At 37.3% G+C, this 26,468-nt stretch overlaps 1 protein-coding gene across 2 annotated transcripts in view; it reads right to left on the reverse strand.

Moving 5' to 3' along the window:
• Window positions 1–5,494: 5,494 nt before the first annotated feature.
• Window positions 5,495–26,468, reverse strand: part of LOC149794808 (uncharacterized) — a 40,114-nt gene continuing 19,140 nt past the window's right edge. For both annotated transcript variants that reach the window (XM_089964455.1, XM_089964456.1), the window contains exons 4-5: window positions 18,773–18,939; window positions 5,495–14,682 (exon numbers count right to left, since the gene is read on the reverse strand). In XM_089964455.1, the coding sequence (XP_089820581.1) occupies window positions 14,332–14,682; window positions 18,773–18,939 (518 nt within the window). In that variant the 3' untranslated portion in view covers window positions 5,495–14,331. The remainder of the gene's footprint in view (window positions 14,683–18,772; window positions 18,940–26,468) is intronic.

The following is a 26,468-nucleotide window of genomic DNA, read 5'->3' on the forward strand; positions in this document are numbered from 1 at the left end:
TGCTACGGTATATGATTGATTGTAGCATGCTAGTTTCGTTGATTGTCAGTGACGCGATTATATCATACCGGGCACAGACTGAAGTCTGGTTACCAGAACCGGAGCGTCTAGATAGCATAATTGACGAGTCCAGAAAAAACATTGATGCCGACGAGGAATATATCATCGAATGGTCCAGGAGGATATTTAACCAACGAAACCGCGAGGCAAAAGATCTCGGTAGAAGAATAATTGGTAAGTTCACACAAGGTGGAAAAAACCACGACTACAAACGATATTGCTCACGGCTGATTATAGATGACGCAGAATATGATTTCGTAATCAAGGACGCAGTGGCAAAAAATAGATACGTGAACTGCAAAAAAGCTTTCTTGTCCAATGGAACGAGGTTGGGTACAGTTGTTACCTACAGCGATGGAGACAGCCCGGCGTATCCACATTTGAGGGCGTCTATGCTGGGTTATGCCGCTATCAATTTATTCTCGATGATAAATAGATTTCCCGATACCGCGGTTAGAGTAGCCGTTGATTCATTTTATATTGACGTAGCGTATAAGGGAAACGTAGCCGAGTTTACTAGTCCGGACGAGAGTTGGGGTACATGGAGAATTAAAAATGAAATACGACGCGATTATTCCCCGTCAGCAGATGTCACTGTTGAGAACAACTACTTACGCGGTGATAAATTGTCAGAATGGTCTAATGCACCGTCGTGTTCTGATCCAATTTGTAGACACAAGACGGTTTATTTAAGCGGCTGTGGCGGGTCAGGAAAGACGACTCGGGCAATTGAATTATTTCGAACGCGGGCAAGTATAATCGTGCTTACACCGACCCATAGACTAGCGCGAGAGATAAAACAACGAAATGTTGACGCCGTTACTTATCACAGCTTTTTTCGATACAGCGGCGGTGAGTGGACTCCTGATCGAATGGGTGAAAAATTTATTCCCGACATTATCATCTGGGATGAGATATGTACTGTTTCGTTAGATACTTTACAAATGTTTCTTGAGTGGTTGCTGCGCGCGAATACAGCGGTAATCATGTGTGGGGATCATGGCCAACCACCACCATTTGTCGGCGAGGGTCCACATGATTGGTTAAGGGGTTTTGTGGACTATTATGAAGAAACCGATAATGATTACCGAGCACTTGATGAACAACTGCGCGAGGTTAAAAAACTAATCAGATTACAGCCGGATAGAGTTCAGTGTGAAATAATCCGCGAGGTAATTCCGGAAACGCCGTTGAATGAATTCTGGGAAACATGGAGACCAAACGATTTGATTGTAGCGAGTAGAAAGATAGTCAGAGACACACTTCAGCGGAAGTTGTTTACGTTGCATAAGGAAAAGTTTCCAACGCGTCCATTGCCGTTATGTTATAGACCCGCGGACACACGGCGGCAGAACATTGAAGTTGAAATTCCAGGCCGGACAGAAAAACAAATTCTCGTGCTGAATGATATCGTGCTCGTTGATATCGGTGTCGTCGAGGACGCGCTACGTGCTGATAAATCCCCGTGGACGCTAGGATACGCAACAACAATACATTCCTCGCAGGGACTAACCATCACGGACACAATTGTTTGGATAGTTGATAATCGCATCGAATGGTCGAATCTAGTCTATCTTGCAGTGTCCAGAGTACGAAGGATAAATCAGCTTCGAAGAATTGTTATTGACGGAGCCGGTGACGGAGTCACTGACGAAGCCGGCGACAAAGTCACCATCGATGCAAGCGTCATTGATAGAAAACTCTCGGGTTACCGCCAACAGGATAAAAAAAAACAGCGGCGTTTTGATATTGATGCCGAATTAATAATCTCGCTACGACAACAACAGAATAATCACTGCGCGAGTTGCAATTGTATAATGAGTTGGCGTTATTCGGATAAAGACACTCGCCAATTTACCGTGGATAGGATCGATAACAGTCTCGGTCATGTCAAAAACAATGTGAGGTTGACCTGTCTTGAGTGCAATAGACGCAACGGCGCTAGTTAAGACCACGTGGGGGTAATTGAGTATCGTTAGGTATCACTTGTAGTTGCTCGCGTGTAAATCCGCGCTGAGGAGCAGTTGAATCCAGTCTGTAGATCGGTGGTCTACCAGTTGATCGTGTTATCGTTGATATGTTATGTGTGGTAACACTCCAAATAGGATCAGTAGCTCTTTTTTTACCGCCTTCAAGCTCTCCTGGTTCATATAGATATCTAACAGTGACATCGCCAAGAATCGGCTTGGAAACGCTATTTATTTTTGATTTTCCGGGTATATACTCGTATTTAATCGCGTCGCTGGGCTTCATGTTGATTGCTCGGGTAATCTCGTTATTTAACGCTGCAATTACACCTGGCAACCTTTTAACCCATTCACGAGATCGTTTTTCTTGGATGAATTCCTTCGCGTATTGATATCCAAATAACCGTTCAGCGAGAGTCCGATTGAATCGTTCAACAATTGCCTGATCACGATGTAGCGCAGTATGACCTCGTCGTATCGCGACGCTATGATGTTTCAGCGTTGATAAAACAGCGCCGCGAAATTCACTACCAGGATCAACTTGTAATAGATTTGGCCAGCGCAGAGGGCCTCTTCGATAAATTCTTTCAAACGCAGCGGCTACTTCAGTTGCTGACTTTGTTTTTAACGGCTCCGCTTGTTTGTATCGACTCGCAACATCAACTACGGTTAGCGCGTATTTGTAACCGTTGTCATGCGGCAGAAATAGTATATCAGCCTGATGAACTTCATTAGGTACGCTGACATCAAAGCGCGAGAAGTTGATTTGTTTAGGCGGTGGTAGATAGATTTGCCATATAGCCTGTTTGGATAACCAATTAGCCGCAGTGGTCTTTGTTACCTTTGCAGCGCTTGCAAGCTTACCAATTGCGGCCTTCCCTTTCCAGTATCCTCTCGGAGAATAATAGATGGATTCCATCGTTTTTCTTGGATGATTGTTATTAATTACCAGCGCCAATCATTAATTTACCTTTCATAGCCGATTTTACCAACCATGAGGCCAATTTTTCTTTGACGGATTTATCAGGAATAGCATTTAATGCGTGAATTAATTTTACATCCGCGATATGACGCTGTTGCAGATCGCTACTTTTGTAAGCAACATCATGAGCATGACACGCCTTATCGATAGCGTTTATTGGATACTCACCGGGTTTGGGCTGATTTTGATCATCGAGTCTAATATCTAATCGTGTTCCGGGGCCACAGTAGCTATATCCTGGGAGGTGTTTTTCTCCTGGATACTTTGCCCACGGTGTTCCGGGGAGTTTTGCCAATTTGGCTGCGATGTCACCTCCTCGCTTTTTTTTAAAACATCTCCGGGTCTAATAGAAATAAATCTAAATTTCTTTGTACCGCATTGTACACACTTGCCAGTAAGGGCCGATCTGTTATTTCTTGTTGTAGCGGTTGTCATATCATTTGTGCCAGTACGTACTCTACACTTCACACAATATAGATCCATAATTTATGTATAGAGATATGAATATAATTGATTTTTCGGCGACTAAAACAAGAGAACCAGTTAAGCATGTTGCAGCGTTACCAAACTCGATCCGGATGATTATCATCGGACCATCTGGATCCGGCAAGACGCAATTGTTACTCAATTTAATAATGAGATGGATGAAGTGGGATAAGTTGTATTTGGTTGCTCCTAGCGTAGATGATCAACGATGCTACGAGGTGTTGAAAGATTTCAACGAGAATGCATCAGCGATCGCTAAAAAAAATGTTATTGAGTTTATTACGGATATCAATGATGCACCGGGTATTGATGATATTGATGGCGACGTTAACAATCTAGTCGTGTACGATGATGTTATGTTAGACAATCAAAAAAACCCAGCTAGGATATTTTCCAGAGGCAGGCATAAAAACACTGACGTGATATATGTCACTCAACGATACACTCAGATTCCAAAAGTAATTAGAGACAACTGTAATATTCTTGCTGTGTTCAACGGCGTTGATACACACACGCTACGAAATATTTGGCAGACATGGTGCGGCGGTGACATGGACTTTAATGTTTTTCGAAACTTTTTTAGTCATGCTCAGTCGACCCCACATGGATTCGTAACGATAAATTTACATGATCCTCGGACACGATATCGTATCGGACTTGACCAAATATTCGGTTAGTTGTAAATAATTTTCATTGTAAATAACCACTTAGCAGCAGAGGGGGCAATGACATCGACGCGGTCGTCGATGTGCTTACCGGACGCTGACGACGCTGGGATCGACGCGCAGAAGGTGTTAATTAAACTAAATGACGACGCGACGATCCCCCAGCGTCGTCGTCGTTTTTTTTTTACCAGGCGCTGACGACACTAGATCGTTGAGTGCAGAAAGTAATAATTAAGCAAAATAACGATTGGACAAAATGTCCGATTCGCCCCCTCTGCTGCTAAACTGGCAAGATAACAATAGGATTAACATATAATACACACACTAAAGTCTCCCTCGACTGGACTCTGTTGTAACAAATATTTTGGTCATATTATTGATTTGAGGAGACCAGTATACATAAGATTTGATTTGTTTCAGAATGTTTATAATGGGATTAAAATATATCACCAGTCTGCAGAGGAACAACGTCACCAAGGGGCCTTATCTGGGAGGCTTCACTGTAATAATCAGTTATTACATACCTTTTATTCTTTAACGGGTTATTTTGAGCTAAATATGCATATTCAGTTTGTATATGTGTATCACACAATTAGACTGGGACTACGTATGCACTTTCATACTTCAATACTTTTAGATGAACCGGCCCATACTTTAATGAATCCCAGTTAGTTGTGAATTCCATTCAAATCTCACTGCTAAAAATATATAGAAACTGTAAAAGAGAGGGCATGTAATAAATACAACTCCAAATTTGTGTTTTGTTTCAAATCTGGGAAGAACTTCTTTGATATGGCTTCAGTTTATTCCTACACCATATGAAATGAGTTCTTTCTACCTACGACAAAGCAATCATGCAGTTTTTAGTATTTCTAAGCAGTGTTTCCCCTTTACCCTCATTTGTGCTTCAGAGACCCCCACATTTTTAATTTGACCCCCAGTTTTGATACCAAAGTTTGTTTTTTTACACAGTCTGACCCCCAATTTTGACACCAAGGAGATTTTGTACTTGCAGTCTTGCACCCCTAGGGGATACACTGATTTCTATCATATTAGAATAATAATAATAATAGTAATAATAACACATACATGTAATTTAATCAAATGTACAGTATACACTGGGTAATTCTGACATCTAAGTAGACCTTTTACTGTAAGAGCCTTTCTTTAATTCATGTATGATTATTACCACAATAAGTTTAAATTGCACTTTGTACTGATGATTAAAGGGCTAAAAGTAACAAGTGCTGCCAAATTCATGACCAAACATATCAGTACTAATTATTATTATATCTGAAATCAAGATATATGGTAGATACCATCAGAATGCAGTATTATTTTTATGAGAAAGAAGCTGTATTTATTCAATCTTAAGTATTGTTGAAACATTGGAAAGAACAACAGCAGTCGCAATTGCAATATTGAGAGTCATAAAAAATATTTACATTCATTTCTGTAATATGCATATCAAATAGTCTGTCACAAAAATATACATAGTAACTATAAACATATCCTGGTCCATAAAAGAACACGCTATAGGATCATGTCTGCTGTCTAAACAAGCTAAGGCTAGACAATCCACTTTCTTTTCCACATGGACAACAGCATATCAACAAAACCTGGCTCATAAAGGTGCATGTCAGAAGAAAAATATGAATAATAAAAGTAGCGTGAACAGCACACTGTGTACCTGCCACATGTTTCATAGTCCTCTATGTATACAACTGAAATTTTGGCAGAGAAACCATTTTTCTTCTTTCTGAGTGACCATGACCTTTGACATTTTGACCCCACAATGTATACCGTATATACTAAACTGCAAACAATAAAGATCTTGACCTAACTTAGCATAACACACCTGCAAATCAAGGTCTATCTTGTTTGTTCTATTGATTACTCCTAACAAATTGCATAGACCCAGATCTGCTAGCACATCATATGACAGCAGTTCTGGGTTTGTGCAGTTTTCAGTTGTACTCATCTTATAAGCAAGTATACATAATATATAGTAGGTTTCTTCCCAGCTCTAAGTGCAAACCATCCACAAAATTTCAGCCAGGTCTGTGCTGTACAACTAATTTTATTGTGCAAAGACCATTGTCATCTTTCAGTTACAATGACCTTAACCTTTGACCTTAAAATCCACAGGATACTTCTCTACCCCAAGTGCAATCTGTGTACATAGCTTGCTGACTGTACATGATAGAGACCATGAGTTACCCAGTTTCTGTTCAAAATATTTTTTCTAGATGGGTGTAAAAACGTGAACTAGACCATAATTAGGTTATGTGACTTACAAGTGGGATACAAGTCATAACATAATAACTGGCAATACACAACTGGGTAAACAAAATAGTGGCAACTGCTGTTAAAATGCAAGATCTAATTTATGATCAAAATTTATCAAACAACTTTATTATATAAGAACTGAATTGCTGTGTGTGGTCTTATCAGTGGGAATTATTCTCACCTAGAGTAGGCTAGATTTTGATTTAAACAAATGCTGATGCAGTTAATTCTGCCGATTGTTATTTTTATGCCCACGGAAGGTACCTACTACTACTTGCACGCAGTCTGCAAACAATGGTCTGCAATACAAAGAATGGCAGTCAAGATATTGACATGTTATTCTTTTGAAAAATAATGAATGTTAATGAGATTAGTTATTAGATGTTAGTTTACCAGAAAGTATATATTACGACTATCGCATGCCCTTTGTCTTTTATCAGTTCACACTGTATCAGGTTCAAGACAGTCATAACATTCCTTACACCTTGATAAACCAAAACATAACTAATAATATTTATATATATCATTTGCAGTAATTTTCTCCAGTGACATTTTGAAAGACTACATCGTCTGAATGCCAATTGAATGATTGTTCATTTCCTTGCTGAATCTAAATACTGTAACTGCATTAGGCATTATCTATCTATAACAAGATGACTTTATTGTCATTTTGAGCACTATTGTAATTGTATATGGCATTATCTGTCTGTAACAAAATGACATTATTTTCATTTGGAGGTAATTTAAGAAGCCATCAATAATTTGTGGTGACCTATGGAAGTGAAAACTGTATCTAAAGAGATCAAAATGGTAGAAGAATGCACACTGCATAAAAACTCAATAAAAGCTTGTAAAATAATTATTATGTAAACAATGCATTAAAATCTATCAGCAACCTTGTAGAGAACATATTAAATTTGTATTATGCTACTGTAAAATAATTAATCAAAACATGGACCGACAAATTTAGTACAAGGCTATATATTTTAACATTGGATATTTTCAATATAAAAAATCAATGACTATGTTAAAAGTATAAGGTATTTTTGTAAAAAAAATGAAGGACAAGACAAAAAATAACAGTAAATTTCGGTGTCTTGTATGCCATGGCAAATTACAGGATTCATGCAGTTCATGATTTATTTATCATTGTTTACAATCCTGGCAAGAACTGAGACGAACATTTCCTATCTGAAAAACGTGAACCATTGTGAACTTTAAATTAAAAATATCGTAAAACAACAAATATTAAACCTCAACCATATCAAACAAAAGTAAAGACTATTTCCAAATGACAGTAACATTTCACACATGGTAATAGCAATTGCAGAATACCATGTCTCACCTGCTCTACTGTGGCATAATTGACACACCTTTCAAAGTCACTAGAGCAAGACATTAGGTCAGTGCAATCAACTTTTGCCTGTGGTGAGAAATATCTCTAAAAATAAACACAACCATCAAGTTTAAAGAATATACATATAGCAATGTTAACAGAAATTTATCTAAATGCAAAAATGTAATGTGATCACTGATGCATGAAAAGTAGGCCACTGTAACCTCACTTTGTCCATGATATGCATTATCCTCCATAATGAGTGCACCCAACCAGTTTCATGACTGTACAAACAATAGTGCCAGAGAAACTGAGCTGAAAATCAGAAAGCTAATGCTGAAGCCAATCTGGGCAACAACAACAGCAACAACAATGACAATATTATTGAAACAGATAACTTATGTCTCACCTGCGCTTCAAGGTAAGACAAAAAATGAAGACTGGATTCCTTGAATTGGAAATTTCACATGGTAGGACTTGCATTATGCTACTGTGAATGACTGACTAAAATGACAAGTCCAGAGAACTTTACTGGAATAATCAATGCATAACCATCTACATTAAAGGCATTTGGCTCTGCTACAACTTACTCTCAATCAGACATGTTTTTAATTTTTGTTGAAAAGGGAAATCACCACTTCATTGCAGAAATAACCTTTTCAACTCTTTCAATGGTACCAAAGCTTTGACCCAGTAGGAATTGCCTGAATCTGCAGCACCATGAATGCATAGATTATTTTTCTTGTCCCAGGATCAAGGCACCCTGAATATATAGAACAGTTTCCTTGGGTACACTCTGTCCCAGGATCAAGGCACCCTGAATATATAGAACAGTTTCCTTGGGTACACTCTGTCCCAGGATCAAGGCATCCTGAATATACAGAACAGTTTCCTTGGGTACACTCTGTCCCAGGATCAAGGCATCCTGAATATATAGAACAGTTTCCTTGGGTACACTCTGTCCCAGGATCAAGGCACCCTGAATATATAGAACAGTTTCCTTGGGTACACTCTGTCCCAGGATCAAGGCATCCTGAATATACAGAACAGTTTTCTTGGGTACACTCTGTCCCAGGATCAAGGCACCCTGAATATATAGAACAGTTTCCTTGGGTACACTCTGTCCCAGGATCAAGGCACCCTGAATATATAGTTTATTTTTCTTGGGTACACTCTGTCCCAGGATCAAGGCACCCTGAATATATAGAGTATTTTTCTTGGGTACACTCTGTCCCAGGATCAAGGCACCCTCAATATATAGAACAGTTTCCTTGTGTATTTTTCTGAACATTTTAATCAGAAATTCAAACAAGTGAATTCTTTGTTCACCACACCAGTCATTGAAAAGTTGGCGTGTACTTTCAACCAATAACCTGCAATCATTCATGCTTGAGTGCTTAATACCCAAATAAATGTCCAAATAGGCAGTAGCATAATGATAGTAAAGCAAGGTGTAGGTTCCCCTTAATCATTTTTAACATTTTGAGGGATACTGTAGCAGTGGGACAAAAACAAGCTCTGTAAGTATATTCAGTTTTTCCATCATCTGTCTCTGCATTAAAAATTACAGCATAATCAACATCACTTGCAGTGGAATACTTCCAGATTTTGGACCATTCAGTCTCTGAGTTTCCACCCTCAACCTTTTCCTGGTAGTAACTAGTGATTGCCTAAAACAAATATTTCATCAAAAACATTAGTTAAATTTGTGTGAATTGGTCTTAATATATGCCTATGATTTCTTGTTAATGCATAAGTACAGATATCGGCAGCCAAAAATGGGGCTCTAGATGGAGGAGTTGGATTACTGGAGGTAATACATATTTGGGTCGAACTCTTCATCATAAACAACATCAATAATGTCTGATTTCTGAATACCTCTATCACTGGCATCAGTTTGATCGGTGTAGTATATCAGTACATGTAAGTTCATTCTCAACTACAATGATCATATCCAAGATATTTGGTGTTATGGTGAGTGTCTGTTAAGTTACAATAAGTGTCTGTTGTGTTATGATGAGTGTCTGTTATGACAAGTGCCTTGTGTTATGATGAGTGTCTGTTGTGTTAAGATGAGTGTCTGTTGTGTTATGATGAGTGTCTGTTGTGTTATGACAAGTGCCTTGTGTTATGATGAGTGTCTGTTGTGTTATGATGAGTGTCTGTTGTAGCAATAGCTACAATACTATCTTCAACTGAGTTTACATCTATTTCTATAGCTGCTACTTTCAATTCCAAATCAATGTCATCAACAGGAGTAGTTTGAGAAGTTGTCACAGTTTTATACCACAGGCTAAGTTTCTTTTAGACTTAATTATGAAAATGCACGAACTGATTATTTGATTGTTTGGAAATATCAACAACACATTATTAAAATAGTACTTATTCAAATAGCAATAATGTTATGACAATTATGTATATAATGTATATACTCAAATATACAGTGATTCCAATTGCATAGATCCAGACATGCCATCACATAATACACTGGCAGATCTTGGTGTATGCAGTTTATTCAGAGTAATCAATCGAACAAACCAATATAGATCCTGATCACATGGCATATTATGTGATTACAGGTAGGGTCTATGTTGTTTGCAGTTGGAATTGACTTTTATGGAAGTATATACAGTAGTACAAAAGCGATTACTAACTGCATAATATTTTTAGCAAGATTCCAAAAATTAAAAAAATTTCTTTACATATTGAATGATGCAATGAAACATTTAAATTCATAAAACAAGACGATGAGGTGGTTTATACATGAAAAATAATATAAAATGGGCAAGTACAAATTTATAATATTGGTGAATGAAATGGACAATATTGTGCTCACTTGCACTAAGGACGGAGTAATGCCCTTTTAATATCAACAAAATCTGTGCAAAGGCATGATAGATTTGCTTACAGTTTTAACATAATATTAAGCAAATACAGGCATATTACTCAATATTTCTAAAAATATAAAAGGATCTGATATCCATTCCCTATAAAAAACCATCCGACACTGAACATCTTTTATAAATCAAAATCCATATATGCACCTTCTACAATTTTCAAACGCTCACAACCGTAGCCACAATACTTCTAACAGTAAATGCCAATCAAGATTATCTCAATTTTATAGCACTATTAAGGCACAATGTACTATTATTTTCATTTTTCCCTCTAAAATGCCATGTCCTGCAATTTGTGGGGTGGGTGGATGGATACAGTGTCCCCTGCCCTTGGGATAATGTGTGCAACACTGTAACTGATAATATCATGATATAATATGATATAGGCCAAAATATATAAAAACTTTTGTTTGCTCTTTCTTTCAGTCTATAATAAAAATTGAGGCTACGAAAGTTGGTATAAAATACATGTATGTGAAAAAAATCTCTTACGGAATGTAAAGGCACATTTGGGTGCATTTTGCCACTTGGAAGGTGTTATGTTTATGTGACATTTGCTCTAATTCCAGTGGTATGAATATATTTTGTTTTAAATGACGAAATCTAATTGAAAAAATTATGACATGTTTTAGTCTCCCAAAGTAACTGAAATATTCCACTAAGCTATCTGCAAAGCTATGTATAAAGATCATGTCCCTATCCAAATAATAACAACAGCCAATATAATCTAATCTAACATCATCTTGTCAAACCATACATGACAACAACACATTTTTATCTCTGTGCATTTTCTGTGTTGAGATCCTCTCTTCTTCAGAATACTTTATTAAACTTTCAATAAATTTTCAGTATAAAAGTTTCATATAAAATAAAGAAATGTGGACAAAACTGATCAAGAAGAATAAGACTTTCTTGTGGCAAATTGCTCATTTGTGCGAAAGAGCTTCCAATACAACTCTCACTCATGTTATGGTTTTTCAATGTAACATGGTTATCAGGTAAGTATGGTAATGCATACCATTTCATTAAATTATATTTAGGCAGTCTTATTATAAGGCAGAATACTCTGGCTCCCATGTACAGCATTATAATGAGGGATTAATGTATAATGCATTTCATTACAAGATAGTCTTACTATAAGGCAGTATACTCTGGCTCCCATGAATTGTGTTATAAAGAGGGAGTATAGTACAATGTACTTCATTACAGGACAGTTTCACGGTAAGATGGTACACTCTGGCTCCCATGGTAAGCATTATAATGAGGGAGTACAGTATAATGTATTTATCATAAGGTGGTCTTACTATAAGGCAGTATACTCTGGCTCCCATGGGCATCATTATAATGACAGAGTACTGTATAATGTACTTCATTATAAGGCAGTCTCACTGTAAGGCAGTATACTCCAGAGATCCCAGTCTTAGCATGATAATGAAGGAGTAATGTATTATGTACTTCTTTTTAAGGCACTCTCATTATAAGACAATATACTTTATGGTTCCCATGGACATAATTATGAGTACTTTGTAATGTACTTCATTATCAGGTGTTCTCACTATAATGTAGTGCAGTCTATGGCTTTGATGGACAGTGTTATAACGAGTGAGTACTGTTTTGTGTTGTCTACTCCATTATAAGGTGGTCTCACTATAATGTTATACACTCTGGCTGTCATGGACAGCATTATAATGAGAGTACTGTACAATGATGTTTCATACACCATGGACATTTTGTTTCTTTACATTCAACCATAAACTCTTTACATTTATATAAATTACTACCATGCTGGTCTATAATTATTATATGGAAAAAATATAAAATACAAGTGTGCATTATCTTGAATGTATGATTCATAAGAATCACATAATTCCCATCAAGCATATTATCTTCTCGTTGGTTTTCCCCCACCATTTATACTGGCTGCCATGTATAGCCTATCTGAAAAATGGTGTTAAACCCTAAAAAAACAACAAGGATGTTATCTACAAAGAAAAAAACCCAACTTTTTGTTAAGGCAGAGTTTAGTGAGCAAAGACATGTCATTAACAGCAGGGCCGGCACTACCATATAGGCAAACTAGACAGCCGCCTAGGGCGCTGATTTCAGGGGGCGCATTTCTCCAAATCAACAACAGTTTTGAAAAATAAATAAATAAATTTCAGTTTTATTGAGGGTTGTTTTTTATCCTGGTTTATTTCATACAGGGACAAATAATCGGGTAGATTCAGTCTGACCGAAACACCAGGCTGACCGGAACAAGCAAAATGAATCAGTGAAAATTGCACATATACAAAACTTTCAAATGTTGAAAAAAAAAAATTAAAAATTTATTACTCGTAAATTTTGAAATTTATATTTTCGGTTGTGGGGGGGGCACCAGAATCTAACCTTGCCTAGGGTGCTAGACAGTATGGCACCAGCCCTGATTAACAGTGACAGCAAAGCTGATCATAATGATGTTCCCCTTATCAATCTTCATTACACATTTCTGGGTCTAGTAACGACGATGTAAATTTCTTACATTATGTTAATTCTTATATTAAAACTGTCACATCTGTGATGCAAACAATTTTGGATACATTTTGTGAAATAAGTTATCACCAGGAAAAAAACAATGTTTCTGCAACTGGAAGTGATGAGGATGATGAAGCGATTGTACCCAAAGCTAGTGAGGTTCCAGTTAGCAAATTGGACATAGACTGTACCTATGCACTCAGTGTGATACACCTAACATTCTAAATGAGCATTTGTAAGCCAATGAAAGCATTATCAACAAAAAAATCTCAAATTAATATAAAAAATCTGATGACTATTGACAATTTCTTTTTTTTAAACATAAAACTGACTTATGATTCACTGGCCAGTACACGTACATGTTTGTTGACACATGCATCAGTTAGTAAAACTTACTAATTTATCTTTCCTTCATGATAACATGTGCTATACAATGTCTGTTGTTTGAGAATTTTATCATCAAGTACTGACAGTAATCATACCAGTGTAAATTGTTTACTACATGCATGTCCAACTACACCAACATGGACAAAAAGTACAGGAACATTTTGACAAATAAATGGTTATCATGTTCTGAAATACCCAGTCCTGAGTGACACATTAAAAACAATCTTCACTGCATATGAAAATGTATGTAATTGTAATAGTAACTGCAGTTTCAGATATTGATTTTCGACCCATTCTAGGGACCCCTTTGTCAGAAGTCAAGGATAACAAATGAAAACCACAAGGGTAATGAAATTTTATAACTACATAAAATTTAACTCATCAGTTTGGGGGATTTGGTGATGAATGGATGGTTGGAAGGAATGATGGATATCACAGTAAAACCAAAAAACAAACACCTATTAAAAAAGTATCTAGAGATAATTTTGCCACATCCTGATAGCTGATACAGATTAATCAAAGTGGCATTGTTATTTAACCTGTCTTTTTAATTTATATTAGGGCCTAGTTAACTGAAATATTGGTAGTACTGTGAATCTATTTTGCTGGTACTGTAGGTAAGGATTATTTCCTTATCATCACTTCAAAGGTGGATTAAGCCATAGTAAATTTTCTTGTCTAGTTCAAAAGACTAGTAACTGATATATCTGTATTAGTTTAGTAGTGTAAATACCAGAAGTACCTAATATTATGTACTTAGAATATGTAGTGTATCAGAATCGGTCTGTGCATTGTCTTTGTTGATCCTTTTGTAGGACATCATATAGCGACCAAACCTCCCTGCAAATGGCCGTCTCTCTGCAGTCTTTTTCAGTATCACCAAAATTAAACAGAGGAAGGCCAAGCCTCCAAAAGTGCTGACACAAATAACAGCAATGAGTTGCCAGTTGATTCCACAGCCAGGAGAGTTGCTGCTGGTGCATCTAAGATCATTCAGCGACGGACTTGGTATTGAGAAAACTGGTGTCATCAATACTGGCTTGAAACAATCATCTCCCCAACAGCAACAGATTTCCAGCTCACCCCCAACTGTATCATTCTTCAAAAAATTAAGCCGAAATTATTTTAAAAAACATATGAAATTTTCTTTTGAAGTAAAGGACCTCATTTTAAGGTTACCTTACAGATTATCAGACAGCATATAAATTATATAATTGTAAAACATCTTTAATAATTTCTTTTTCCACAAACAAAAAATTAAATATTTCATGAATATTTACCTTTAAAGATTTTCATAAACAAGAGGCCACTGAGATCCCTTAGACTGCCAAGAGCAGCTGACCAACAAATCTGCATAAGTAGAATGCCTTCTGTAGAAATGTCGCCTAATACTGTTCAATACATATAGTATGAAAGGTAGTGTTCAAATTTTCCTGACATTTATATCCACATTTGACGGCATATCAACATCATTTGTCCATTACTGAAAAATATCTACATCACAATCTTTTCTGTCAAGGTTGTCAAACAATCTGTATAAGTAGAATGCCTTCTGTAGAAATGTCGCCTAATACTGTTCAATGCATATAGTATGAAAGGTGGTGTTCAAATTTTCCTGACTTTTATATCCACATCTGACGGCATATCAACATCATTTGTCCATTATTGAAAAATATCTACATCACAATCTTTTCTGTCAAGGTTGTCAAATTCTCTAAAGCAGTTTTCTGCGATTAAATTCTATAAATGATGTTCTATGACTATCTTTAGCAATGGTAGCCACATGTTCGTGGCTGATGGGCATCATTAGTATCAACGTTAAAATAATTCAAGCTAGGATGCATTCTGTTCCAGTTAGACACTTTTGTCAGGTGGCATTTTAGAAGTAACTAAAAGTTTGATTTATATATTTTTGTAACAACGGCCATAGGTGTTGGCAGATTGGTGTCATTTGTAAATGCTTAAAAGCCCTCGATTCTAGGATGATTTCTGTAACATTTGGTCCAATGCTACTGAGTGGTGTTGGAAAGGATTGATTTTCTATTCTACTTCTAGCAATGACAGCCATATCTGATGGCAAACTGGCATCATCTGTACAGTCTGAAAGGCCAGCCTGGGCTGGATGCCTCAGTGTGTCCTTGGGAAAGGCACTTAGCTCCTGTTTTTCTTGGCATGCTATACAATACTGTCTTAAAAGTGTTATTAAGACCAACAAATCAAACCATGCAAATTTGAAAGCTCTTAATGACAGAATATTTTCTGTGCTGAGCAGTTTCTGTGAAATCATTTAAGGTTTTAGTATGTTTAATAGAGGTGGTCAAAATTTATGGTGGATTGCTATCATATAAATAAACTTGAAAGGATTTTGGGCCAATGTGCTTTTCACTGAACTTGGTAAACTTATGTAAAGCAGTGTTTGAGAAGATGTTTAAAATAGCTTTTTTATTTATGGCAACAGTTGCTGTATTTGATAGTGGATCAGTAACATTTGTGTTAAAACCCTCAATGTTGGATGTTTTCTGTCAAATTCTGTAGATCTGAGTTTGAGAAGTTATTTAAAGATTTTTCTATTTCTAGTAATGACAGGCATATTTGATGGTTGATCAGCATCATCTGTACAAAACTGAAAACCATCTGTGTCATGAGACACTCTGTTTTGATCTATGTCAGGATATACTCTGTCAGGATGTCAGGATCTATGTCAGGACATACTTTGTCAGGATGTCATGATCTATGTCAGGATATACTCTGTCAGGATGTCATGATCTATGTCAGGATATACTGTCAGGATGTCAAGATCTATGTCAAGATATACCGTCAGGATGTCAGGATCTATGTCAATATATTGTCTGTCAGGATGTCATGATCTATGTCAGGATATACTCTATCAGGATGTCAGGATCTATGTCAGAAGGCACGTTGGTCAAATTCTGTTGCATGTTTTGGGACTTGTTTGAAGGTTTTCTAATTTTTGTTACTGTGGTCATACTTTATAGAAGGTCAGAATTTTTTGGGAAAAAATTCAAAGACCTTTATGCCAGGATGCTTTGTGTCAAAGCTTGAAAAAATTCTTTATGCAGTATTTGAGATGAAGTTGTTCAAAGGTTTTTATGGTGCCTATGTTAAATGACAGATTGGCATCAGCTGAAAACAAACTGAAAGTCCCTGATGCAAGAATGCTCCATGTAAAATGATGTGCAAATTGGTCGAGTGCTTTTTGAGAACTGTCAATACTTATTGCAAATGGATGATGCACAGTGGGCAAAGGACTGTACTATAAGATCACAAGGCCTAACAGCCAGATGAACATAAGTTCATCATTTGCAAGGTTTCAACATTGTTATCTTTGTGCTGTACCTAATCTGTCATATACAAAGGACTGAAATCATGGAAAAGGCATGGAATAACAGATGCATATTATTAATGTCAACTAAATGGTAATATCGGAACAAAGCATACTATGTAGTGAAAGCCATTTAATTTCTACTCTGCATTTTACTAAAAAAAGGCTAAGTTAAGATGCTTTAATTTTCCTCTAAAATAACAGATATCATGCCTGTATGCAAACAAATGTCCAGGATTCATAATAGAATTTAATTATTTTTCAAAGTCTTGTCTTCTATGTACTGTTGTATTTCTTGTCTTTTGCACTCTACTACTGCTGTACAATTGGCTGAAAATGAGGCTATTAAAAATCTGAAGGAAAAAAAGACTTCCATCTGAGAACAAAACTTACATGTAATTACCTAAATGCAAAACCTATAATGAATAGACACATGGACAGATGGACTATGAATAGACACATGGACAGATGGACAATGAATATACACATGGACAGATGGACAATGAATAGACACATGGACAGATGGATCATGAATAGACACTTGGGCAGATGGATCATGAATAGACATATAGATGGATCATGAATAGACACATGGACAGATGGATCATGAATAGACACATGGACAAGAGATCATGAATAGACACATGGACAGATGGACAATGAATAGATACATGGACAGATGGATCAAGAATAGACACATGGGCAGATGGATCAAGAATAGACACATGGACAGATGGACCATGAATAGACACATGGGCAGATGGATCATGAATAGACACATGGATAGATGGATCATGAATAGACACTTAGGCAGATGGATCATGAATAGACACATGGATAGATGGACCATGAATAGACACATGGATAGATGGACCATGAATAGACACATGGGCAGATGGATCATGAACAGACACTTGGGCAGATGGATCATGAATAGACACATGGATAGATGGACCATGAATAGACACATGGGCAGATGGATCATGAATAGACACTTGGGCAGATGGATCATGAATAGACACGTGGATAGATGGACCATGAATAGACACATGGATAGATGGATAATGAATAGACACATGGACTGATGGATCATGAATAGACACATGGATAGATGGACCATGAACAGATACATGGACAGATGGATCATGAATAGACACATGGACAGATGGATCATGAACAGACACATGGATAGATGGACCATGAATAGACACATGGCTAGATGGATCATTAACAGACACATGGATCATGAATAGACACATGTACAGATGGATCATGAATAGACACAAGGACAGATGGATCATGAATAGACACATGGCTAGATGGACCATGAACAGACACATGGACAGATGGGTCATGAACAGACACATGGACAGATGGATCATGAATAGACACATGGACAGATGGACCATGAATAGACACATGGACAGATGGATCATGAATAGACACATGGACAGATGGATCATGAATAGACACATGGAAAGATGGACCATGAACAGACACATGGCTAGATGGACTAGATGGACCATGAATAGACACATGGACAGATGGATAATGAATAGACACATGGACAGATGGATAATGAATAGGCACATGGAATGATGGATAATGAACAGACACATGGATAGATGGATAATGTTAATGTCATATCACTGTCATTGTGTGAAATAAAACACGTTTTCAATTTCAAACAAAGTATATCAATTAAAACACAACAGATTTTATAAATGTTCTTAAAGAATATATCATAAAATATCACACTTTAACAACTACTTTAGTGTTTAAAGACAACTGGGTCCAGTACAGGTCAGGATAAAGAGCAAGGGACTTATTTCTAGTTAAATCTTACCTTCAAAATAGTACAGTTATGTGCCCCTGTCAAGTTGTATTTGGAGCATTCATTCTCAGTATCACAGTCAAATCTTTCCTCAAGAACTGTATTTTGATCTGCACTATTCTGTCTCAAAACAGTTCTCAAACAGGGCATAGTTACGTCTGGGCAAGAAGTTTCAGTGCCTGTATGAACATAAAATGAGTTCAATATTATATTTCAATGAGTGCATTTTTTTCTTCTAGTTAATTACTACAGTTCAAAATAAAGACATACATGTACATGGGTTTTATATTGGTAATATGGGCTGGTAAGCTCTTGCCATCATGACTTAATTCAATGGTAGAACATCTGTCCAATGATTACCCTCCCCCTAATACCATCTTTTTTTCCATCATGTTTTTGAGGTAGGTGTCTTGGGTTTACAATAAGCAGAATACTGTAGACCACTATTATGTCTGTGCCTCTGTCTGTATGAAAGCACATCCGCACAATTCTGGTTATAGAGTGCCAAGTAAAAGTTAAGTTGTAATGAATAGGTAAACATTTTCTAGAAACCGTACATAAATTCTCAAATGTACAAGAAAAAGATGTTTAGATTCCGTCAAGGGACAAATCTATCCATCAAACTAAAAAGTCTGTGCATGAATAAAGAGCAAATGGAAGAGACTACTACCCTACCCTCATGCATTTATTTTTATAGATCTTCCCTTAATGCTGCTATCCCTTGCTTTATTCTTTGGAAAGCTTAGGTGTGTAAGATGCAAGTTCATCACTGATTGTTGTTGTTGTGGGGTTTAACACCATTTTTCAGTACATGATAGGCTATGCATGGCGGCCAGTATTAATGGTGGAGGAAGAACCCGGGAAAACCCCAGGAAGAACCACCGACCCATGAGAAGTTATTAGCAAGCTTTCTCACATACCCACATTGGCCGAATCCTAGACTTGAACCCAGGCAGACAGAGGTGAGATGGCAGTGATCCGTAATGGAGAGTGCTTTAGACCACTTGGCCACTCGGGGCCCCAATTTTATCACTGAAGCATTAATACAGTTTAAATCTGATCATTCTGATGGAGATATTGTATACTGTATTTAGAATAATTCAGGCAATGCTTCCAAACTTGGCACCTTTCTGTTTCAACTTGCAAACATTTCCTTTAACACAGGTGCTCCCAAATTTGAATATTGAAATTGAAAGAAAGTGTACAAAATGTACCAATAATTAAGAGGTCCATTATATATAGTTTTTTTTCTTCTGCTAAAACTCTTCTGGAAATATGGATGACTTTAATACTTAAATGTGGCAGCATCACTTGGAAAAAAGCCAAACTTAAAGAGAATTGGGTATATTCTGCATTACATAATGCCTCAGGTTGATTGACCAGTAATGCTCATAAAACATTTTTTAATCATACTAATATACCACTACAAAAGGATGTTAAATAACAAAATTTAATTAGAAACGTTATATTTCAAAGAAACATCATTTCAAGTGTGTAAGCCAGTGTAGTATATCATAATTGTGATCCTACAAGAATATATCCACCTATGTGACAGTCACAGACAAGTGAAACCGCATCTGTGAAAACAGTACTATCAAAATTTTTAAATTTCCACTAACTGAAATACAGCGAGTTTATGTTAATTTTATTTATGCTTATATTTAAAAATTATGAAATACAGCCCAACTGTCTACAAAATCCACTAACTGGAAAAGGCAAAATTGACCATTGTAGGCATGTGACCTCTGAAGGCTGGTTTGGCTCTTAAACTCGGTTCATGACAAATTTAATTTAATTTAACAGCATTAGGATTATTTATAGCATTATCATTATATTTATTTCATATGTATTATAATTAGAAGTAGTACCAAGATATAAATAATACAGGTAATCTCAGAGAAGAGATACACCATAAGGGATATCACTAGAGTAGCGTATCTCTTCTCTGAGATTACATGTATTATTTTCATCGGAGATGGCTTTAAAATCTTAAAATAAAAAAAAAAACTGCCATGTTTTCAAAGCCGACATGTTGACATCTTTGCGTTTCACTAGCTAATGGTAAGTAAAATTGAAATATGATATATTTAAACATCAATTCACATAATATACCTTTAACCTTTATGTATACCATGCCTTGCTTGTCAAACAAAAGAAGTTTAATTAGCATAATTGGAACTGTCACTGCTGATATGCTCAAGCGACCACACAAGGCAGGTTGAAACCACTGTTTGGTTAAGAAACAGGGATGCTAACTCTAGAAGGCAGAGTGAAACCACTGCTTGGTTAAGAAACACAGGGATGCTAACTGTAGAAGGCAGGGTGAAACCACTGCTTGGTTAAGAAACACATAGCAGCTAACTCTAGAAGGCAGAGTGAAACCACTGCTTGGTTAAGGAACTAAGGGATGCTAACTGCAGAAGACAGGGTGAAACCACTGCTTGGTTAAGAAACACATAGCAGCTAACTCTAGAAGGCAGAGTGAAACCACTGCTTGGTTAAGGAACTAAGGGATGCTAACTGCAGAAGACAGGGTGAAACCACTGCTTGGTTAAGAAACACAGGGACACTAATTGTCAAAGGTAGTATGAAACCATTGCTTGGTTAAGAAACACTAACTCTAGAAGGCAGGGTGAAACCACTGCCTGGTTAAGAAACACATGGCTGCCAACTATGAAGGACAGGGTGAAACCACTTCTTGGTTAAGAAACACATGGCTACCAACTATGAAAGGCAGGGTGAAACTACTTCTTGGTTAAGAAACACATGGCCACCAACTACGGAAGATAGGGTGAAATCACTGCTTGTCAGCCAGCAGTCTGCTTTAAGGGTGTACACATCTTCAGCTGTAGAGCTGTTCTGGAGTGTCTACTGTCTAACGTCCGGTATGTCCGTAGTGTCTAATGTCCGAGGTGTCTAATGTTCCGGAGTGTTTCAGCGTGTCTAATGTTCAGGGTGCCCGGAGTGTCTAATGTCCAGAGTGTGTAGAGCTGTCTGGAGTGTCCAGAGTATCCATAGCATCTAGTGACCACTAACCACATAAGATATCTTAATGCTGGTTATGTGACATTTCCATAGGAAATTTACTATGGGAAAATTAGTATGGCTGTTGTGACCAGGTGACATGACCAGTTGACCACTGAAAATGCCCCAACAAACTAGCATATGCTTGAAGTAACCTTAAATATCAATACTATACCAATTTTACAGGCAGATAGTTGGGAAATAAAAATGAAATTTTGATGGATGCAATGTTGATGATATAATACCAAAAACTTAAAGAACATCTGGTAGTCAGTTAGCTACCTAGTGATTATAATGGGGTCTTAAAAGAGCTTCCCATATACACTTTTTTTCATAGCTTATAAATGAAATAGTTCAATGGGAAGAACAACATTTTTTCTATGAGGGAAGGAGAAGTGATTGTATCAAACACTGATTATCACAAACTCTAACACTTAAACAGATATCCTTTCTCAATCGCTGTAACACTCAAATAAATATCCTTTCCCAATCTTGTACAAATCTTGCTCTTTGGTTTCCAAAGTTTACACCTGAATCATGAAGTACACACCTAGATACATTTTTAACAGGTTTTCTCTCTTTATATGTTTGACGTGTTTTGCTTTATACATAGAATTTCTACCAAACTCATTTACACATAAAAAAGGGGATTCAAATTATATACCATGACACTCTTTTCTGAGATACAACTAAACATTTTCACAAGACATTTTGCTCAAAACGTTAAATGCATTCCAGTAAATCATGTAAATGTCTTTTAGTGGGCTCATCTCTATTTAATTTTTGTTATTATTATATGAGTGTTTTATTGGTAATGATATCTCTCTTCTATTCTGAGGTACCTAATTTGTAAGCACAGTTAGTTGTGAGGTACTTTTTGCTTTCTATGTGGATACTACATTATCATAGGTATTACTTTCTCTGTGGATACCATTTTTTCCTAGTAAAATGTTCTTCGAGAATACTTACTCAATTATAATACCTTAAGAGAACTACATGTACTATTACCTCACAAATCCAGTCCTCCCAGATACAGCTTTTAGATAAAGGGAGCTAAATGTTTGCCAACCTATGTGGCAGTCAGACAGAGTGATCTCCTCTAAGGTATAAAACTTTGCAGCAAAGTCTAAGAACCACTGGAATAGAAGGCACACTCTAGATGGATGTAACTGTTGGGAGGCCAAGAGGGTGTATGCGTATTTATTATTGGGTAAGTATTCTTGAAAAAACATTTTACTAGGAAAAATTGGTTTCTTTTTTAAATACATTACCTGATCATAATACCTTAAGTGAATATGTAAGAGGCAGAGGGTGGTAAATCCCCTTACCTCCATTCCCCTATGCTATGTGAGATAGTTTCTAGGTAACCCGAGTGGTGATGACTTCATCTGTTGGGGTACAGCTTCAAATAGGTTAAAAAAGTGTCCCACTGCAAATCCATCAGAAGTCGTGCAGCAGTCTTATAAAGTTGTCAATTGACCTGGATGGGTGACCTTTTGATCTGTGGATATAGGTCCTACAAGGTCGAATTGGGCCCTCGGGGATGACATATCTTGGAGATAAAAGCTAGAGAATGTGGACTCTGATCTCCATCTCACAGCCTGAATGATGTTGGTTGGTGAACAGTTCCCACAATGCTAGTATGGTGGCAACTGGTCTAACCTAGCCAAAATGCATAACAAGTTCATTTGAGTTGGGATTATCTCCCTATATGCTGATTGAATACCCACTTAATCCAGTACCAGATAGTTTGTGTTGATATACCCTTCTGTCTTGCTTTGAGAGGTAGAAAGTGGCATGATCTCAATTGATGCAATGACACTGCCCTATTAAGGTACCACTTCAAAGGCCGAACTGGGTCTTACAGGTGGCCTTAAGCTGATGTGTCCAGAAGAGACAGAGGTTGCATGATGAAAGTCTGGTCACCCATGGAAGGAAGGTGGTTCTTGGCAATGAAAGAGGATGCTGTCATAAAGACTGATGAACTGAATGTAATTTGGTCTGCTGATAGGACAAGTATTTCGCTAATTCTGCCTGCAGTCGCTAATGCCATGAGGAAGCAGGTCTTGTAGGAAAGGTGCACCAGAGATGCCCATGAAATTGGTTCAAAAGGTGTTTTGTTCAGCCTGGGAAATACCCAAGACACTTGGGCATAGGGTTGATGTTTTTGGTCATTAATACTCTGGAAAGTAAGTTGGATAAATCCGTGTTTTGTCGGATATCCTCTCTTCAGTGATGATGAAAGGTGTCAGCGATCGTGAAGTGGTAACCTTTTATCATACTTGGTGCAAACTTTCTTTGACGAGTCAGAGGAAGTTAGCTATTTGTGGTATGGATACACGGAGAGGTATGATGCGTTCATTTGTGCATCCCTGGATGAAAATGTACCATGTGCCTTCATATGCTTTCAGAGTAGAAGGCCTTCTTGCTAGTGATTGGTTGTGTGTGTGTGATTTGGACTTTTAACGTAGCTTTAACAATTTTTCAGTCTTATTGCTACAATATCTGCATTGTGACAGTTTATAGTGATGTTGAGTACTGGGGCATCATCCCGCAGACATGTAGCATGATGCCCCACCCAGTCATATTATCCTGACACCAGGCCAACCAGTCCTAACACTAACCTCTTAATGCTGAGTGCCAAGCGAGGCAGCTGTTAGTACCATTTTTGTAAGTCTTTGGTATGACTCGGCCGGGGATCAACCCACGACCTCCTGCTTCCGAGGTGGACGCTCTAACCACTATGCCACCGGAGCGGTCTGACGGTCTGATTGGTTGTGAGAAATTTTGATTTCTGAGGGTCTGTTTCATATTATCCAAATGTGCAGGTTCTGTAGCTTTGAGCAGGAATGAAACAACTGCCATTGTGGTAGTTTGAATAGATGAGTGTGTTACGTGTTTAGGCTCAAATAAACAGTAACACATAACAAGTGAAAACAAGCTTTTAAAAATTTAACAAATAATTTATTTTCCTGGAAAATTCTGTAAAAATGAAAAAAAGAGAAGAACTTAAGGTTTCAAGAATCAAATCCAAAAATAATATAAGAATAATTGTTACGGGGTACAAAAGTTGCAAACAATAACATCCAACACAAAGTATATTCCCAGCCAATTTTTAATGTTCACCCAAGCAAGGGCTCAAGACGACTGCTCTTTACAGAGAACAATTCTTTAGTTTTACACCAGGGCAATAGTTATCAAAACAACAGTGATGACAACTGCAGACTCCAACTCCAATGGGTCAGAATCTTTATCAGTATCAGATGTGAACTAGGTAGAATTTGTTTCTAACATTACCATATCTGACCGCTTAAAATCCATTAAACTAAAACTATCATGTACACCACTGTCTCTTGGCTTAATGATAATCAATATTTATACAAATAAATTTGAGGGAAATGTTAAGCATTAATATGATGGCAACACATTCCCCCTTAAGAGAAAACTAGTTTTCGAACAAAATTATAAAGGATGGATAAGCAAGATCAAAGGGTTAATATTTGGCTGTATACAGTTCTATGCAATTACCTTACTTCAAGAAATTTAAAAGTTCTAGCATCTCCCTGGCAATTAGAGTTCTATCAAATAGCATACAGTGCAATCATTCAATGAGTCACTAAATATTTCCATATTCCGAATACAACATTTAGCACAACATCTAACACGAACATTTTGGATTCACTTAAAATCAAACTGATGTGCATTACGAAAGTACTTAATTAGTACACAAGCTATAATACGCATTATCATATGGGTCTTAATTCAGATAGGTCCAACAAGAATGAACACTAAAACACATAGTCTTAGACTCCAGCACGTGACAATCCATCAGCATTTGCATTCTCTGCTCCCCGACGGTGTTTGATCGTGAACTCATATGGTTGCAGACACAGGGACCATCTCAGAAGCCGTTGGTTTTTTCCTTTGTTTTGGCTTAGCCAAGTTAGTGGGTTATGGTCAGTTTCAACACTGACTGGAGCACCATACAAGTAGTAGTGAAGAGATTCTATCGCCCATACTATCGCAAGGCATTCTTTCTCAATTGTAGAATAATTTTGCTCCCTGGGCAATAGTTTGCGGCTGAGATATGCTATCGGATGTTCGTCCTTATTGTCATTGTACTGACTCAAAACAGCTCCAATGCTCGCATCACTTGCATCCGTTTGCAGTACAAATGGGCGTTCAAAAACAGGATTGATCAGGATAGGTGCCTTTACAAGTGCATTCTTCAAGTCACTGAATGACTTAACAGCTGTCTCATCCCATGTAACACGATTTGGCTGACCCTTCCTTGTCAAAATACAAAGCGGAGCCGAGAGCTCAGCGAAATTCCTGATGAATTTTCTATAATAGCCCACCATTCCTAGAAAGGATCGAACCTCTTTCTTTGTTGTCGGGAGTGGGAAGTCAACCATAGCTTTGACTTTGCTGTGGTCTGGTTTAATTTGCCCTCCGCCAACAACGTGACCAAGGCAAATAATAGTATCCTTTCCAATGTCACACTTGGAAGGTCTAACTGTCAGATTGTTTTCTCGCAATCTCTCCAAGACTGCTCGTAGATCCTGAAGGTGGTCATCCCAGGTCTCACTATAAATAATGATGTCATCAAAGTAAGATGCAACATTATGTAATTTGGCCAGCAACAGGTCCATCATGCGTGAAAATGTAGCAGGTGATGTTTTCA

The sequence above is a fragment of the Sinohyriopsis cumingii genome, chromosome 7, assembly GCF_028554795.1.
Source record: "Sinohyriopsis cumingii isolate HCF-2022 chromosome 7, ASM2855479v2, whole genome shotgun sequence".
NCBI classification, from domain to species: Eukaryota; Metazoa; Mollusca; class Bivalvia; order Unionida; family Unionidae; genus Sinohyriopsis; species Sinohyriopsis cumingii.